We start from the raw sequence: 18,348 nt of genomic DNA on the forward strand, positions 1-18,348 counted from the left end.
ATTGATTTCCATATAGCTAGTCTGGTATAAGTTGTTGAAAAATGAGACCATGCCTGGGCATATTAATTTCCATATGGCTAATCTGGTATGAGTAGTTAAGAAATGAGACCATGCCCGGACATATTGATTTCCATATGGCTAATCTGGTATGAGTAGTTGAGAAATGAATCCATGCCCGGACATATTGATTTCATTATGTTCGGACATAATGATTTCCTTGTGGCTAATCTCGTATGAGTAGTTGAGAAATGAGACGATGCTCGGATATATTGATTTCCATATGGCTGATCTGGTATGAGTAGTTGAGAAATGTGTCCATGCCCCAACATATTGATTTCCATATGGCTAATCTCGTATGAGTAGTTGAGAAATGAGACTATGCCCGGACATATTGATTTCTATATGGCTAATCTGGCATAAGTATTTGAGAAATGAGTCCATGTTCGAGCATAATGATTACCTTAAGGTATGAGTATGAGTAGTTAAGAAATGAGACCATGCCCAGACATATTGATTTCCATATGGCTAATCTGGTATGAGTAGTTGAGAAATGTGTCCATGCCTGGACATATTGATTTCCATATAGCTAGTCTGGTATGAGTTGTTGAAAAATGAGACCATGCCTGGGCATATTGATTTCCATATGGATAATCTGGTATGAGTAGTTAAGAAATGAGACCATGCCCGGACATATAGATTTCCATATGGCTAATCTGGTATGAGTAGTTGAGAAATGAACCCATGCCCGACCATATTGATTTCCATATGGCTAATCTGGTATGAGTAGTTGAGAAATGAATCCATGCCCGGACATATTGATTTCTATATGTTCGGACATAATGATTTCCTTATGGCTAATCTGGTATGAGTAGTTGAGAAATGAGACCATGCCCGGACATATTGATTTCCATATGGCTAATCTGGTATGAGTAGTTGAGAAATAAGTCCATGCCCGGACATATTGATTTTCATATAGCAAGTCTGGTATGAGTTGTTGAAAAATGAGACCATGCCTGGGCATATTGATTTCCATATGGCTAATCTGGTATGAGTAGTTAAGAAATGAGACCATGCCCGGACATATTGATTTCCATATGGCTAATCTGGTATGAGTAGTTGAGAAATGAACCCATGCCCGACCATACTGATTTCCATATGGCTAATCTGGTATGAGTAGTTGAGAAATGAATCCATGCCCGGACATATTGATTTCATTATGTTCGGACATAATGATTTCCTTATGGCTAATCTGGTATGAGTAGTTGAGAAATGAGACCATGCCCGGACATATTGATTTCCATATGGCTAATCTGGTATGAGTAGTTGAGAAATGAATCCATGCCCGGACATATTGATTTCATTATATTCGGACATAATGATTTCCTTGTGGCTAATCTGGTATGAGTAGTTGAGAAATGAGACCATGCCCAGACATATTGATTTCCATATGGCTGATCTGGTATGAGTAGTTGAGAAATGTGTCCATGCCCCAACATATTGATTTCCATATGGCTAATCTCGTATGAGTAGTTGAGAAATGAGACTATGCCCGGACATATTGATTTCTATATGGCTAATCTGGCATAAGTATTTGAGAAATGAGTCCATGTTCGAACATAATGATTACCTTAAGGTATGAGTATGAGTAGTTAAGAAATGAGACCATGCCCGGACATATTGATTTCCATATGGCTAATCTGGTATGAGTAGTTGAGAAATGTGTCCATGCCCTTACATATTGATTTTCATATGGCTAATCTGGTATGAGTAGTTGAGAAATGAGACTATGCCCGGACATATTGATTTCTATATAGCTAATCTGGCGTAAGTATTTGAGAAATGAGTCCATGTTCGGACATAATGATTTCCTTATGGCTAATCTGGTATGAGTAGTTGAGAAATAAGTCCATGCCCGGACATATTGATTTTCATATAGCAAGTCTGGTATGAGTTGTTGAAAAATGAGACCATGCCTGGGCATATTGATTTCCATATGGCTAATCTGGTATGAGTAGTTAAGAAATGAGACCATGCCCGGACATATTGATTTCCATATGGCTAATCTGGTATGAGTAGTTGAGAAATGAACCCATGCCCGACCATATTGATTTCCATATGGCTAATCTGGTATGAGTAGTTGAGAAATGAATCCATGCCCGGACATATTGATTTCATTATGTTCGGACATAATGATTTCCTTGTGGCTAATCTGGTATGAGTAGTTGAGAAATGAGACCATGCCCAGACATATTGATTTCCATATGGCTAATCTGGTATGAGTAGTTGAGAAATGAATCCATGCCCGGACATATTGATTTCATTATGTTCGGACATAATGATTTCCTTGTGGCTAATCTGGTATGAGTAGTTGAGAAATGAGACCATGCCCAGACATATTGATTTCCATATGGCTGTTCTGGTATGAGTAGTTGAGAAATGAGACTATGCCCGGACATATTGATTTCTATATGGCTAATCTGGCATAAGTATTTGAGAAATGAGTCCATGTTCGAACATAATGATTACCTTAAGGTATGAGTATGAGTAGTTAAGAAATGAGACCATGCCCGGACATATTGATTTCCATATGGCTAATCTGGTATGAGTAGTTGAGAAATGTGTCCATGCCCTTACATATTGATTTCCATATTGCTAATCTGGTATGAGTAGTTGAGAAATGAAACTATGCCCGGACATATTGATTTCTATATAGCTAATCTGGCGTAAGTATTTGAGAAATGAGTCCATGTTCGGACATAATGATTTCCTTATGGCTAATCTGGTATGAGTAGTTGAGAAATAAGTCCATGCCCGGACATATTGATTTTCATATAGCAAGTCTGGTATGAGTTGTTGAAAAATGAGACCATGCCTGGGCATATTGATTTCCATATGGCTAATCTGGTATGAGTAGTTAAGAAATGAGACCATGCCCGGACATATTGATTTCCATATGGCTAATCTGGTATGAGTAGTTGAGAAATGAACCCATGCCCGACCATATTGATTTCCATATGGCTAATCTGGTATGAGTAGTTGAGAAATGAATCCATGCCCGGACATATTGATTTCATTATGTTCGGACATAATGATTTCCTTGTGGCTAATCTGGTATGAGTAGTTGAGAAATGAGACCATGCCCAGACATATTGATTTCTATATGGCTAATGTGGTATGAGTAGTTGAGAAATGAATCCATGCCCGGACATATTGATTTCATATTGATTTCATATATGATTTCCTTGTGGCTAATCTGGTATGAGTAGTTGAGAAATGAGACCATGCCCAGACATATTGATTTCCATATGGCTGATCTGGTATGAGTAGTTGAGAAATGTGTCCATGCCCCAACATATTGATTTCCATATGGCTAATCTCGTATGAGTAGTTGAGAAATGAGACTATGCCCGGACATATTGATTTCTATATGGCTAATCTGGCATAAGTATTTGAGAAATGAGTCCATGTTCGAACATAATGATTACCTTAAGGTATGAGTATGAGTAGTTAAGAAATGAGACCATGCCCGGACATATTAATTTCCATATGGCTAATCTGGTATGAGTAGTTGAGAAATGTGTCCATGCCCTTACATATTGATTTCCATATGGCTAATCTGGTATGAGTAGTTGAGAAATGAGACTATGCCCGGACATATTGATTTCTATATAGCTAATCTGGCGTAAGTATTTGAGAAATGAGTCCATGTTCGGACATAATGATTTCCTTATGGCTAATCTGGTATGAGTAGTTGAGAAATGAACCCATGCCCGGACATATTGATTTCCATATGGCTAATCTGGTATGAGTAGTTGAGAAATGAATCCATGCCCGAACATATTGATTTCCATATGGCTAATCTGGTATGAGTAGTTGAGAAATGAATCCATGCCCGAACATATTGATTTCCATATGGCTAATCTGGTATGAGTAGTTGAGAAATGAATCCATGCCCGGACATATTGATTTCATTATGTTTGATCGAACCACAGTCAGGTGATGTAAATGTGATAACAAAATTGCATTTATTTATGTACACCAGCTTCCTGTGGTTCCAACTTACATATACGTAGGAGCAAAACGATTCCAATGTGGAGTCTTGAAGTTGTTCTCAGTTTCTGATTATTATTCGTTACACAACATACAAACCTTTGTCAAATATTATTCTCTGTGTGTTTTATTTTCACTGGGTGTAAATTTTTGAGATGTTATATCAGACAAATTTGATTTGTAACCAATGTTTAGTTGTTATATTCTTGAAAGGCTTGTTTTGTAATATTATTGTCTGGTAAGTTACTAATAAGGTGCTAGCATTTCTTGAATATTTATGAGTTAGAGGCACTTCAAATTTAAATTCAGTTCTACATCCAGCATTTCAGAGGAGTTTATTTACACCCTGTATTTTTTGCATGGTTTCAAATGTAACTGTTCAATTGGTGTTTTGTTATATTTATTATAATTGTCATTTGCAATAGCAGTCATGCTGGAGTCTATTGGTATCCATTTCCTGATCCAATTTGAAATGCTTTTCTGGAGCCATATTTACATGCATTTGCTTTGTGATCCCCTTCAAGATGACAAACAATTTAAAATCAAAATCAAGCATTTCTGCCATTCCAGAACTGAATCTTGGTTATTCAAGGAAATTTTTTTTTTTTTGAAACTTGGTTATATACATTAAACATTAATTGGACCTATGTGAATGTAATTTGTTCATGTAATTTTGGTAAAAAAGCTGAAGGTGTTTAAAAGGTTGAAAAACTACAGGTGCAAACAAGAAGTATTTGATAAGAGACTCGTGTAACATACACATAGAGGTGTGCACACTAATTTGTTTACTTTTGACTGAATGTCATTCATTTTTGTTCAGAAAACATTTCAGTGCAACACGTCTTACCTAGTATCACTCATGATAATGTGCTATTGCAGGTCATTTTGCCTCTCTATACTATGCAAAATAGTCAACTGGAGACCTTTTTTCCTTGCGTATTCTACTCATTTCTCAGACACTGATTTATTTGAATTACAACAAAAAAATGATTGCTTACATATTCACTTTTTTGGGGGTTTCAAAAAGTATGTGATGTTTTTTCTGAAAAGCTTGAATCATGTCATGAGACGTTTTTCTTTGTGCTAAAGCCAATTTTATTGAAACTTGACATCAACATCACCATGGTGTCACTGATACTACAATTCTGTTATATTTCTCAATTTACTTCTCATCTCACTTAGAATTCTGTTTAACTTTGGTACAGGACAAGAAAGTTTAGTCATTTTCATAAGCATTTATGTATGTAAACCATTTTCTTGATATACTTTTTTTGGCGACTCCATGCTATGTCACAGACTTCAAGTAAACTCAATATGGGATATAAAGTGTGCCAGTGTATATGCATGGTGGACAACTCAACTTTACTTGGGATATAATATTATATGCACAATTTTGTAGCTGTAGAGTTTGTGAGGAAAACAACCTCTTTACTTGGAAATTGTATCACCCAAGTTCTTTATAGTTTAATGACAAGAATTTGAAATTTATATAATGCTGCAATTTGTGATACTGTGGAATACATTTATTTTCGCTGGAATTAATTTTCTCTGAAAAGGCTTTTTGGGCGTTTTGCATGGAATTTATTTTCACTGATTTTTGATGAGTTTAAGGTAGAGATGCAGTTTACCTGACAGCTATTTTAATTAGTTAATTAGGAAACCAAGATGACCTCCCTTGTCCACAAAACTATATATTTTCGGAAAGCTTACTGTATGAATTTTAAAATTTTGTTAGTATTTTTTTTTATTGTCACTGTAGTTTAAAATATGCACAAAAATGTGCTTTTTTGGTCAAAAGTGATTTAAAGAAAATTAGCTCCTAATCCATGCTTCTGTTTCCTGTAAAAATTGGTTTATGGGTACATCTGTTTACTATGAAGAAAGTGCCGTCTTGAAAACTGTCTACCAGTTGTCAATTTTGCAGGGCAGCAGCCCAAATTTCACTACTTCAAGTTTATGCATGTATTAACACCCAGGCTAGTTGTCTGTACGATTGTTGTAACACTGTTCTACCAAAAACAATGCCCCGACGGCGTTTTGAAGGTAAACACATTGTCAATCATTTGTGAAATTTTCAAAGCAAAAGGTCAAAGCGTCTTGGAGCTATTTTTTTTTAAAGTTCTGGGATGTGCACTAAAAAGAAGATTAGATAATTGCTAATTTGCATAACAATTCACTCAGTAAGAAGTTTGCTAATGCTCATAATTAAAATGGCTGTAACAGTTCCAAATTTAAATGTATTATCGTTTTGTTAAAAGTTAAATATAGTGCATAATATGGAGATCCCGTCATTTCTTTTTTTCACCATGTTATTTATGTACAGCCTTGCTAAATCTTGCTAAGCATTCAAAAGAGAGAATGTTTGCACCTTTTATCTATATTTCAAAATAATTTTTTTGAGTATGTTCCACTATTCACAATTCTACAAAATTTTAACAGTCTATAGCCAAGACTGTTTGGACAATAAAAAGCAAAAAAAAAAAAGATAATGTAAAATATAGGACAAAAAGTATATTCCCTGGATTTTATTTTCACGAAATCATCCCTTCAGCGAAAATAGCAAAAATAAATTCCAAACAAAAATAAAGTATTCTACAGTAATACATTCTATTCTCAACATGTCTTGAGTCTGTGTTTTTGGCCCAACTACATATGTTAGATATAATATACAAGATATATTAGAATGACCCAAAACTGGTGGTGTGGCAGATGCAAACTGATTTCAGTTAAACAAAATACGAGCATCATGGTTGTGGCACACTGTTGTGTTTTGTAGTGAGATTCAAAATTGTGCTCATATTTGAAATGATCCACTCAGTTGATATTAAATGTATAATTTTGCATGGTTTTAGTTTCATATTGGTTGCATGTTTTCTTGAAAAATGCATATGCTGATTTGAGTCGAACTTCGTAGGAATATTGCAAATTACTGTCATACATAGCTTTGTTTCATGATTTGGAAATTTATATGGCCTCATCATTATGTAATTCTATCGAGTATGCATTTATACTTATCAAATGGATATTAGCAACATTGCTGAGGAGTCATTTGGTGACAGGACAATTTGCTTAGCTTAGCATTATGGTGCTATTCTTTAACAAAATAGTCTGCCGATTTTTTAGCTCTTAGTTGCTGCCATCTATGATAGAAAATAGCAAATTTTAGTAACAGGAAATAACATACCGTTATATTAACGGGTGGTCGCTGGTGGTCGTCGTGGAACCTATCTATCCTAGTATAATTACCTAGTCCAGCCTAGCAAACACACACACAACACATATAACCTAGCATCTACACATATCCTAGTATAACTACCTAGTCTAGCCCAGCAAACACACACACAACACATATAACCTAGCATCTACACCTATTCTAGTATAACTACCTAGTCTAGCCTAGTAAACACACACACAACACATTTAACCTAGCATCTACACCTATCCTAGTATAACTACCTAGACCAGCCTAGCAAACACACACAACACATATAACCTAGCATCTACACCTATTTTAGTATAACTACCGAGTCCAGCCTAGCAAACACACACACAACACATATAACCTAGCATCTACACCTATACTAGTATAACTACCTAGTCCAGCCTAGCAAACACACACACAACACATATAACCTAGCATCTACACATATCCTAGTATAACTACCTAGTCTAGCCCAGCAAACACACACACAACACATATAACCTAGCATCTACACCTATTCTAGTATAACTACCTAGTCTAGCCTAGTAAACACACACACAACACATTTAACCTAGCATCTACACCTATCCTAGTATAACTACCTAGACCAGCCTAGCAAACACACACAACACATATAACCTAGCATCTACACCTATTTTAGTATAACTACCGAGTCCAGCCTAGCAAACACACACACAACACATATAACCTAGCATCTACACCTATCCTAGTATAACTACCTAGACCAGCCTAGCAAACACACACACACAACACATATAACCTAGAATCTACACCTATCCTAGTATAACTACCTAGTCCAGTCTAGCAAACATACATACAACACATATAAACTAGCATCCCCACCTATCCTAGTATAACTGTCGAGTCCAGCCTAGCAAACACACATACAACACATATAAACTAGCATCTACACCTATCCTAGTATAACTGTCGAGTCCAGCCTAGCAAACACACACAACACATATAACCTAGCATCTACACCTATCCTAGTATAACTACTTAGTCCAGCCTAGCAAACATACACACAACACATATAAACTAGCATCTCCACCTATCCTAGTATAACTGTCGAGTCCAGCCTAGCAAACACACACACAACACATATAAACTAGCATGTACACTTATCCTAGTATAACTACCTAGTCCAGTCTAGCAAACATACATGCAACACATATAACCTAGCATGTACACCTATCCTAGTATAACTACCTAGTCCAGTCTAGCAAACATACATACAACACATATAAACTAGCATCTCCACCTATCCTAGTATAACTGTCGAGTCCAGCCTAGCAAACACACATATAAACTAGCATCTCCACCTATCCTAGTATAACTGTCGAGTCCAGCCTAGCAAACACACATACAACACATATAACCTAGCATGTACACCTATCCTAGTATAACTACCTAGTCCAGTCTAGCAAACATACATACAACACATATAAACTAGCATCTCCACCTATCCTAGTATAACTGTCGAGTCCAGCCTAGCAAACACACATACAACACGTATAAACTAGCATCTACACCTATCCTAGTATAACTGTCGAGTCCAGCCTAGCAAACATACACACAACACATATAAACTAGCATCTCCACCTATCCTAGTATAACTGTCGAGTCCAGCCTAGCAAACACACACACAACACATATAAACTAGCATGTACACTTATCCTAGTATAACTACCTAGTCCAGTCTAGCAAACATACATACAACACATATAACCTAGCATGTACACCTATCCTAGTATAACTACCTAGTCCAGTCTAGCAAACATACATACAACACATATAAACTAGCATCTCCACCTATCCTAGTATAACTGTCGAGTCCAGCCTAGCAAACACATATATAAACTAGCATCTCCACCTATCCTAGTATAACTGTCGAGTCCAGCCTAGCAAACACACACAACACATATAACCTAGCATCTACACCTATCCTAGTATAACTACCTAGACCAGCCTAGCAAACACACACAACACATATAACCTAGCATCTACACCTATCCTAGTATAACTACTTAGTCCAGCCTAGCAAACATACACACAACACATATAACCTAGTATCTTCACCTATCCTAGTATAACTGTCGAGTCCAGCCTAGCAAACACACACAACACATATAACCTAGCATCTACACCTATCCTGGTATAATTACCGAGTCCAGCCTAGCAAACACACACACAACACATATAAACTAGCATCTACACCTATACTAGTATAACTACCGAGTCCAGCCTAGCAAACATACATACAACACATATAAACGAGCATCTACACCTATACTAGTATAACTACCGAGTCCAGCCTAGCAAACATACATACAACAAGCAATACGTATAACCTAGCATCTACACCTATCCAAGTGTAACTATCTAGTCCAGCCTAGCAAACACACACACAACACATATAAACGAGCATCTGCGGTACTCACTAAAACGAAGGACCTAACCGAAAGACCGAAGGACTTAAACGGGTGTAATGACTATAAAACGCTGATACGAATTACGTTGTTACACGTTGCATTTGTTCACAAATTATGCAGTAGCGATTAAATTTACAAAAATAATAAAAAAAAGCGAAGGACCACAATTATATTATAAATATGAGCGAAGGACCTCGTTTTTATTGTAAATATGAGCGAATGACCATGACTACGTGATAAAAATGAGCGAAGGTCGACGTTTATATTATAAAAATGAGCGATGGACCACGATTATATTATAAATAAGAGCGAAGGACCGTGATTACGTGACAAATATGAGCGAAGGACCATGATTACGTGACAAATATGAGCGAAGGACCAAGTTTATATTATACATATGAGCGAAGGACCACGTTTATATTATAAATATGAGCGAATGACCACGATTATATCATCAATAAGAGCGAAGGACCATGATTACGTGATAAAAATGAGCGAAGGACCACTATTATATTATAAATATGAGCGAAGCACCATGATTAGGTGATAAATATGAGCGAAGGACCACGTTTATATTATAAATATGAGCGAAGGACCACGTTTATATTATAAATATGAGCGAAGGACCACGTTTTTATTGTAAATATGAGCGAATGACCGTTATTACGTGGCTAATATGAGCGAAGGACCACTATTATATTATAAATATGAGCGAAGGACCACTGCCATCTATGCAATGTGCTTATTTTACTTTTGTCTCAACTGAATTTTCTGTTTTTATTTTTTTTATTATCATGATTTTATTCTTTATTGTAATTTTATTTATATCTCAACAGAGATTCGATAACAATAAAATTATTATTATTACACTACAAACATGTTTACCCGTATACGATATACTAGTACGCCCGTGATATGCTTGCTGTTGACGAATCATTGCTTAGCATACATCGTGCTAAATAAGCAACATGTACGTGACTCGGATTCTTTATTAATATAGTGATTATCCCCATGAGATTAAACGAGTTGATAGAGGATAACACTACTTTTGGACGATGCGAAGAATTTTAAGCCAAAAAAAAAAAGAGGAGCAAAATTTCAACCCCGAAATTTACTGAAATATTCGCGTACCACAAAACACGCAGCAAAAAAACACACGAAAGAGCATTAGTAGATAAGGAATTGTGGTATAGCAGCGTGATATGTGTATCCGCGAAAAGGCGGTGGCACGGGGCGGAGGGGTGGTCGTCCCCTCGAAAATCAAGCTGAATCCCTCAAATACAGGAAATAGCATTTCAGATGGTCTAGATTTCAACATTTTGATAGGGGAACATGCCCCCCCCCCCAGCAAGTGGTGAGCATAACTCATGTGGGTAGTGCTAGGTATGCACTGTGTTGAAGGAGCTGGTTATCGCCTGTCTGTATTGACACGGTCCATGTAAGTAAGTAATGCCTTTATTGAAATCATATCCTGTTCAGGATCTGGATTTTTAAAATACAATAAAGTTTCAAATACATATAGAATAGCAAGACGAAAAATACAAATGAAGACAAAGTGAAAACATAATAAAATCAAATAAAAACGAAGAACAAGAAATGGTTAGAAAAAAACAAAACAGAAAAGGTATTTTAATAAGTTATATTAATTATAAAGCAGCTGGTATTTTTTGTTTATGAGTGTCATTTCTTAAATTGAAGCACTCAAAGATATATTTTGCCAAATGAATTAGTGATTGTTTATCTTTTGTTTTTAGAATGTCTACAGTGTTTTCAATATCAGATTTGTCAATTGTTGTAATGACCTTTGTGGTATGGAGAAACTTGTTTCTTAAATCAGCATAAAGAGAACATTTTAATAGAAAATGGCTTTCATCTTCTATTTGTTTTTCCTGACAGTAGTGGCATTTTCTCTCTTCTACTGTTTGGTTGATGCATCTTCCTGCCTCAATGTACGTAGAGAAAAGATAGACACACGTCTTGCGTACAAACTACAATGACATGTGAATAGAGCCTGTTCCTGATTGGCACATGTTTTGTGCAAACGTTCATGTATTCCTATCATTATTTTGTTCCGGTTATTGCAGCGACTACTCTGCACGGTTCCGACCAAAGGATATAGGGACTATGGTCTGACCACAGGCAGCCCAGGAACTATAATCAACTGTAATACGCAGTCTCTATGAGCGGGGGGGGGGGGGTATCGGCTAGTATCTAGTGTAAGAAATAGACAAGGGATGAAGGCTCCAGCCAGCTGACTTTTTTTAAACTCGAAAAAACAGACGAAAAAAATAAAAAATAAAATCTAAAAAAAATACCAGGTTGAAGAATATTAGTTGCTCCTTCGAATTTCGCCGAAGCCCTACCTACATTTTACCGATATCTGCAGAATAAATCAAGAAAACTTATTTCTTACACTAGATACCAGCCGATACCCCCCCCCCCCGCTCATAGAGACTGCGTATTACAGTTGATTATAGTTCCTGGGCTCCCTGTGGTCTGACTAACAACCTATAAAAGAGCATATAAGACGTAATTGAGGAGCATCACATCGTGGACGCAAGAAAGGCGATTATCGATCTTAACTTGAATTTAAATGTCATATTGGTAATTTGATAAGAGTTTACAAATTGTAGTTTTACAAATTAAAAAAGGGGCGATTTACATAAAAAATAGTAAACTTCCACTGTTGTAATGAGAATTCCGGGCCAGCTGCTTTTCCAGTTTGCAGTGTGAAATTATGATAAGTATCGTCTTGTCTTGTCTTGTCTTGTCTCTCATTATTGCATGAAATTATCAGCTGCGATAGGACTGACTCGCGCTGTCAATCACTTGGCCGGTATATAATATTGGTTATATAGTCGGCTCGTTTGTACACAGAGAATCATTTCCTGACAGTATCGTAGACATCTATATTGCTTGGAAAGATTTATAACTTTGAAATACTCTAAATAAAGTTAGTTCATCGGAGTCGAGTTGAGTATCAAAAATTTAATTACGCAATGTGGTTTAGAATATTGTTTGAATTGGATAACTACTGACAATCTGGCTGATGTAAAGTGTCACATTCCTTAAACAAAATACTGTCCCACGGCCAGTCTAGTTCAGTCATCGTCATGCAGGAAAGAATATACACTATTTGCAAAGAAAGAAAAGTAGTACAAAACAACTATTTTACGGAGTGTAAATTTAACATGATCGAGGTACGGTTATGTGTGAACTACTAGTGTTAAGGATAGTACAAAAGGAACCATATGTTTAGCACTATGTGACAGAATTGCATGCAGTATAGTCCCATCATAGCGGTTTTAATTAACATCGATATTCCGCCGTCAGCCCGGCCAGGCCGAAGAACACAGTCACGTGCGTCCCATACATGTAACCAAAATCACCCAAGTCACACCTTACAGACCGTATCAACTGAATGGCATGACGACACCACACATAATTCAAAATATAATTTCCGTTTTCTGCAATTACATCATTCTGAGACCATTAGGAGACATTCAAAGTAACGAACGCGTGTGTCTGCCTTCTAACCCCTGCACTATAAATGGTGTGTTCCATAATTTTGACATCACGCGATATTAAAGTCTGAACCTTTAAACAATAGATATCGACCGGTTCTACTGCAAACAGAGTTGGTGACAACGCCATTTTTTGTGGAGTCGCGACAGATAGCTGAGATCAACTGATGCAACCAAAAGGGCAACGACATAATCGTCATAGTAGAAGTTTCTCCCGTGCACGCCAGGCTATCCACTGTGTGTGAACAAATAGGTAGACATCACAAGATCCAATAATACACGGTTACTTAGTAACCGTGATTGGCGTGAATAATATGAGCAAGTCTGAAGGTAGGTGTATTAATTTGTCTGATCACAGACTTGCATCGCGAAGGCTCAGTGGGTCGGTCTTTTGACGATGATTATTTGCTAATGCTTTTTTTATGTATATTCTTAGTAATCTTTTCATTGTTCTTATGACTATTTACATCTTGCAATCTTGTAAACCATGTGGGTTGTTAAGATCGTTTATCTCAGTAGCTACACGCAGTGTACCTGCCACGTAATGCCCATTGTCCAATTCGTTCCCATTGTATGCAAATCGTGGTAATCTTGCTTCACAGTCGATGCATATACTGTACGCCCATGTGCACTTTTGCGTATGGTCGCCAAAAAATGTAATATTTCTGTAAACTTGCATACTGTCTCTTGTTTATTTGTTGGTATTTTTTTTTCAATAAACTTATATAATATTTTATTTTATTGAAAACAACACCAAGAAATAAAAAAAGAGACTATGAGTAAGTCTAATATTTCTGACGAATATGGCACAACTGAAATTTTGACACAAGGAATATTAAAGGGCTGTGATCGTTGGGCCGCGTGATGTTCCATATGGGACTCGCAGAAACGTGCACAACGCGTGTATTGATCATCCACCAGGCAGCTTAACAACAAGCCATGTTCGCATGCGACCTTCATGTCATATGTCATGTCAAAACCACATTTTAGGGTTATTGCGCGATTCCCTGCAACTATGCGTTTTTGGCACCAAATAGTATACGTGCCTGTCAATTTGTTGTTGGGTTAAAGAACGTTTTACACGCAGACGACAACTTGAGCACGGGCGCTCGAAACGTTTCTTGGATAACAAGTCATTGAAAATGACACAGTCCCCGTTAAATTTTTGAAAGTTCTCTTTGTGCTCGTCATATTAAAGCGGAGGGGTTGTCGCGAGCGTGTCCTTGAAACTTAAGTTCCAAGTGGCGTATACAACAGATTGTTTATTTACATAAAAACACGTGTTCTGTGTAGTAGTAATATGGCCAAAAAATAAAAACAGCTGTTATTCGGCCATCATTGATCTGATTATGAAACACACTGATATGTATGATGTATGTGCCAAATACGAATGAAAATGGAACATAAATTGTGGAAATATAGTAGTAAGGCCAAAAAGTCAGATGGCTGTCAATCGGCCATCCTTGACCAGATTTTGAAACAAATTGTCATGGACATGCATCCTAACATGTATTGTTGGAAATCAAAATCACCTAGCTTGGTGACAGTTTAGAATTCGGCCTTCAGCGACCTTTAACCTCTTACCCAATCATATGTCTCCCCTATGTGACCAATCCCATATGACCAGATGTAAAAAACAGCCAGTCATAGCGCATCCTTACTGACCAATGATAATGGTGTAATAGATACCCTTCCCGCTAAAATTAAGAAATGTATATAAGTGTTGTCTTTGTAGTGTCTCAATAGTGTTTCAATAAATCTGTTCAACTGTCAATAGCTGGTGTCGCTTCTGTCATCATCCGAAGAAACCTACTCCACATTTTTTTGGTGCCGAGACCAGGATGGCAGATAAACAAAATCCAAGTCAAGTCTCCGCGACATCACTCTCCAAGTTGAAGAGATCAAGAATTGGCCATCGCTCACAGATGACGAAGCTACTCAACAAGGCAGAAGCAGTCATCGCCTCCTTTGAACTCGAAAGTACCGACAAGTTCGTGGCCATCGAGACACTCACCTCCAATCAAGAACTGATACAAGAGAGGTACATGAATGATATACTGAAATCCCTTGATGAACGTATCTTAGAACTGGTAGAGGAAGACGATATCGAAAGTACCATAGAAGATTCCAGTGACTACCTCAATGACGTCTACGCAAGTAAATTCAAGATTCAACGGTTAATCGAAAGAAAGCGCAGGAAACCAACAAACCCACCCAGCCCCGGAACAGAGGAAACAACCCCACCGACAGTTTCAACTCCGCCGACAGTTACACCCAGTACAAGCGGTGACAATACAGCACAGGTGATGTATTTCACTGCCCCGAAAACAATAAGCCTGCCAAAACTTCAACTGCCGACATTTAATGGTAATATACTTCAATGGGTGAGTTTCTACGATGCCTTTAAATCTGCAGTACACAGTGATTCTAATCTCGGAGATGTCCAAAAGTTCAAATATTTACGTGCGCAACTTACAGGCGAAGCAGCTCGCGCCATTGAAGGCCTTCAACTGACCGATTCTAACTACAGACATGCCATTCAGATTCTCGTTGATCGTTATGGACAAAACCATAAAATCATCGCCGCATACATGAAATCGCTATGGGAGATGCCAAAACCAACGGGTGATCTCAACAGCCTGAAAATTTTTTATGACAGTCTTGAAAGTTATATTCGCGGTCTCCAATCTTTGGGAAAAAGAGAAGACTCGTACGGCAATCTGCTTGTGCCGATTATGCTAGAGAAATTACCCGGTTACGTCCGAAAACAAATTGCACAGGAACACTGCAATTATGAGTGGAAACTTTGCGAATTACATGAAGCTATCCTTAAAGAAATTGACGCATTACAAGCCGGTTATTCGCTCGACAAATTTGACCGCGAACCACCTACTGAACCACCCGTCACCGCCGCGTTCTACGCTGGAACGTCTACAGAACCACGGAAACCACGATCGTGTGCTTTCTGCAAGGGAGAACATAGCCCAAATAACTGCAAAGTTGTCATCGATTGCAATAAACAATTTGTGTTTTAATTGCCTTGGAAGACATCGCGTAAGTGCCTGCAAATCTAAGTTTAGTTGCCGTACTTGTCAACGAAAACACCACACCGCTCTTCACTCAACTCAGCCTACGAACTCAAATTCACACGCGAACTCGTCGAAAACGCCAAATGCTGCGTCATTAATGCTTTAATAGTGCCCAAACTCTCAACACCAATGAAGAACTTTGTTACTCCGTCGATTCCCAACTTGCCTCATTTACGCGGTTTGAAACTTGCGCAACCCGTTTCAAGTATTGACTCTTTCACAGTTTCTTTATTGATTGGAGCAGATTTCTATTGGGACTTCGTCGAAGATCACGTTATACGCGGCCCAGGCCCAACCGCTGTAAGTTCTAAGTTTGGATACTTACTTTCCGGCCCAATCCATCAAGGAATATCATCGGAAACTAACACTACCACATTACATGTCATGACACATGTATACGAAGAAGAATCTAAACTACAAAGTTATTGGGATTTAGAAACAATCGGGATCAAAGATGACTCGTCGAAATCGGACATTAATGTTGATAACTTCGAAATCTTTCGTGATACTCATCTGCGAGTGGAAAACGGGAAGTACATAGCTTGGTTACCCTGGAAACGTGACCACCCACCGCTTCCCACCAACTACGACATCACTGAGAAACGCACTCGCGCCATGGTCCGTAAATTGACACCGGAACTTTTACAAACTTACGATAAAATCATCAATGATCAGAAATGCCGAAACTTCATTGAAGAAGTAAAAGATGACGACAATACACGTGGCCATTATTTACCGCACCACTCAGTGAAAAAGGATTCAATTACAACGCCTACATGTATACGAGTAGTTTACGATTGTAGTTGTAAATCGTGTGATTCTCAGAGTCTAAATGATTGTTTAGAAACTGGACCCTCCCTTCTGAATGATCTCACTTCAATTCTACTTCGCTTCTGCGTCAACCGCTTTGCATTAACTAGTGATATAGAGAAGGCGTTTTTGCAGGTTGGATTAGAGAACGATGATCACGAGTTTACCAAGTTCATGTTGCTAATGGGTCCGTCCGATCCCGAAAGTCCGTTCACAATATACCGGTTCAAAGTAATATTATTCGGTGCTGTTTCTTCTCCGTTTATTTTAAATGCTGTCGTCAAAACGCATTTAGAAAATAATCTCGACAGCTCTACCGCAGATGACCTCAGAGAAAACATCTATGTGGATATTATTGTTACAGGAACTGACAACACAATTGGAGCATCTGCATACTACAATGATGCTACCCAACTTATGAATTCATGTGGATTTAATCTACGCTTGTGGCATCAAATTGTGACGAACTCCGTTCACTAGCAAGAAAGGACAATGCTCTTGATTCTAATTCTACGGTTAACGTTCTTGGAATCTGTTGGTTAACTGAGTCCGACCAGTTAACTTATACAAAGAAAGTCGGCTCGCCACAGCCAGTCAGTCTGACTATTAAACGCGAGGTCGTCAGGACAACCGCTGTCTTGTACGACCCCCTTGGATATCTCTCTCCAGTACACATAAAGGCAAAATTGTTTGTTCAAGATTTATGGAAAAGAAAACTCGCTTGGGACGACCCTGTAGATGAGAACACACACAAACAATGGTTTGTTATCGTTGAAGATTTAAATGAAATACGGAACACTAAAATAAAACGCCAATATTTCAACGATGATGGAACTATAAATTCACACATTCATGACAATAAGAATGTTGAATTACCTGTGTTTGCCGATGCTAACAGTAAAGCATATGGTGCTGTCGCTTATCTTCGTCGCCATGACAATCAAACTTCGCTCGTTATGTCAAAGACACGTGTAGCGCCCATAAAAGAATTAACCATACCACGCTTGGAATTAATGGCGACTTTAATCGCTTCTAGGTTGATGAAATTTGTGTTCAACGCGCTCAAAGACAAGTTGAACATTACGAGTTGCACACTTTGGTCGGATAGCCAAATCGTCCTGCATTGGATAGGTAGCAACAAGAAACTCCCCACATTCGTTGCGAATCGCGTCAAAGAGATCAACCAGTTTCCATGTAATTTCAATTATTGTCCAACGACC

At 37.8% G+C, this 18,348-nt stretch overlaps 1 protein-coding gene across 1 annotated transcript in view; it reads left to right on the forward strand.

The window, feature by feature from the left end:
• The first annotated feature begins 13,319 nt into the window (after positions 1 to 13,319).
• Positions 13,320 to 18,348, forward strand: part of LOC100378603 (uncharacterized) — an 88,321-nt gene continuing 83,292 nt past the window's right edge. Inside the window, exon 1 of the mRNA XM_085500019.1 lies at positions 13,320 to 13,559. Coding sequence (XP_085356145.1) covers positions 13,544 to 13,559 — 16 coding nt within the window. The 5' untranslated portion in view covers positions 13,320 to 13,543. The remainder of the gene's footprint in view (positions 13,560 to 18,348) is intronic.

This window comes from Saccoglossus kowalevskii, chromosome 6 (assembly GCF_978046115.1).
Source record: "Saccoglossus kowalevskii chromosome 6, keSacKowa6.1, whole genome shotgun sequence".
NCBI classification, from domain to species: Eukaryota; Metazoa; Hemichordata; class Enteropneusta; family Harrimaniidae; genus Saccoglossus; species Saccoglossus kowalevskii.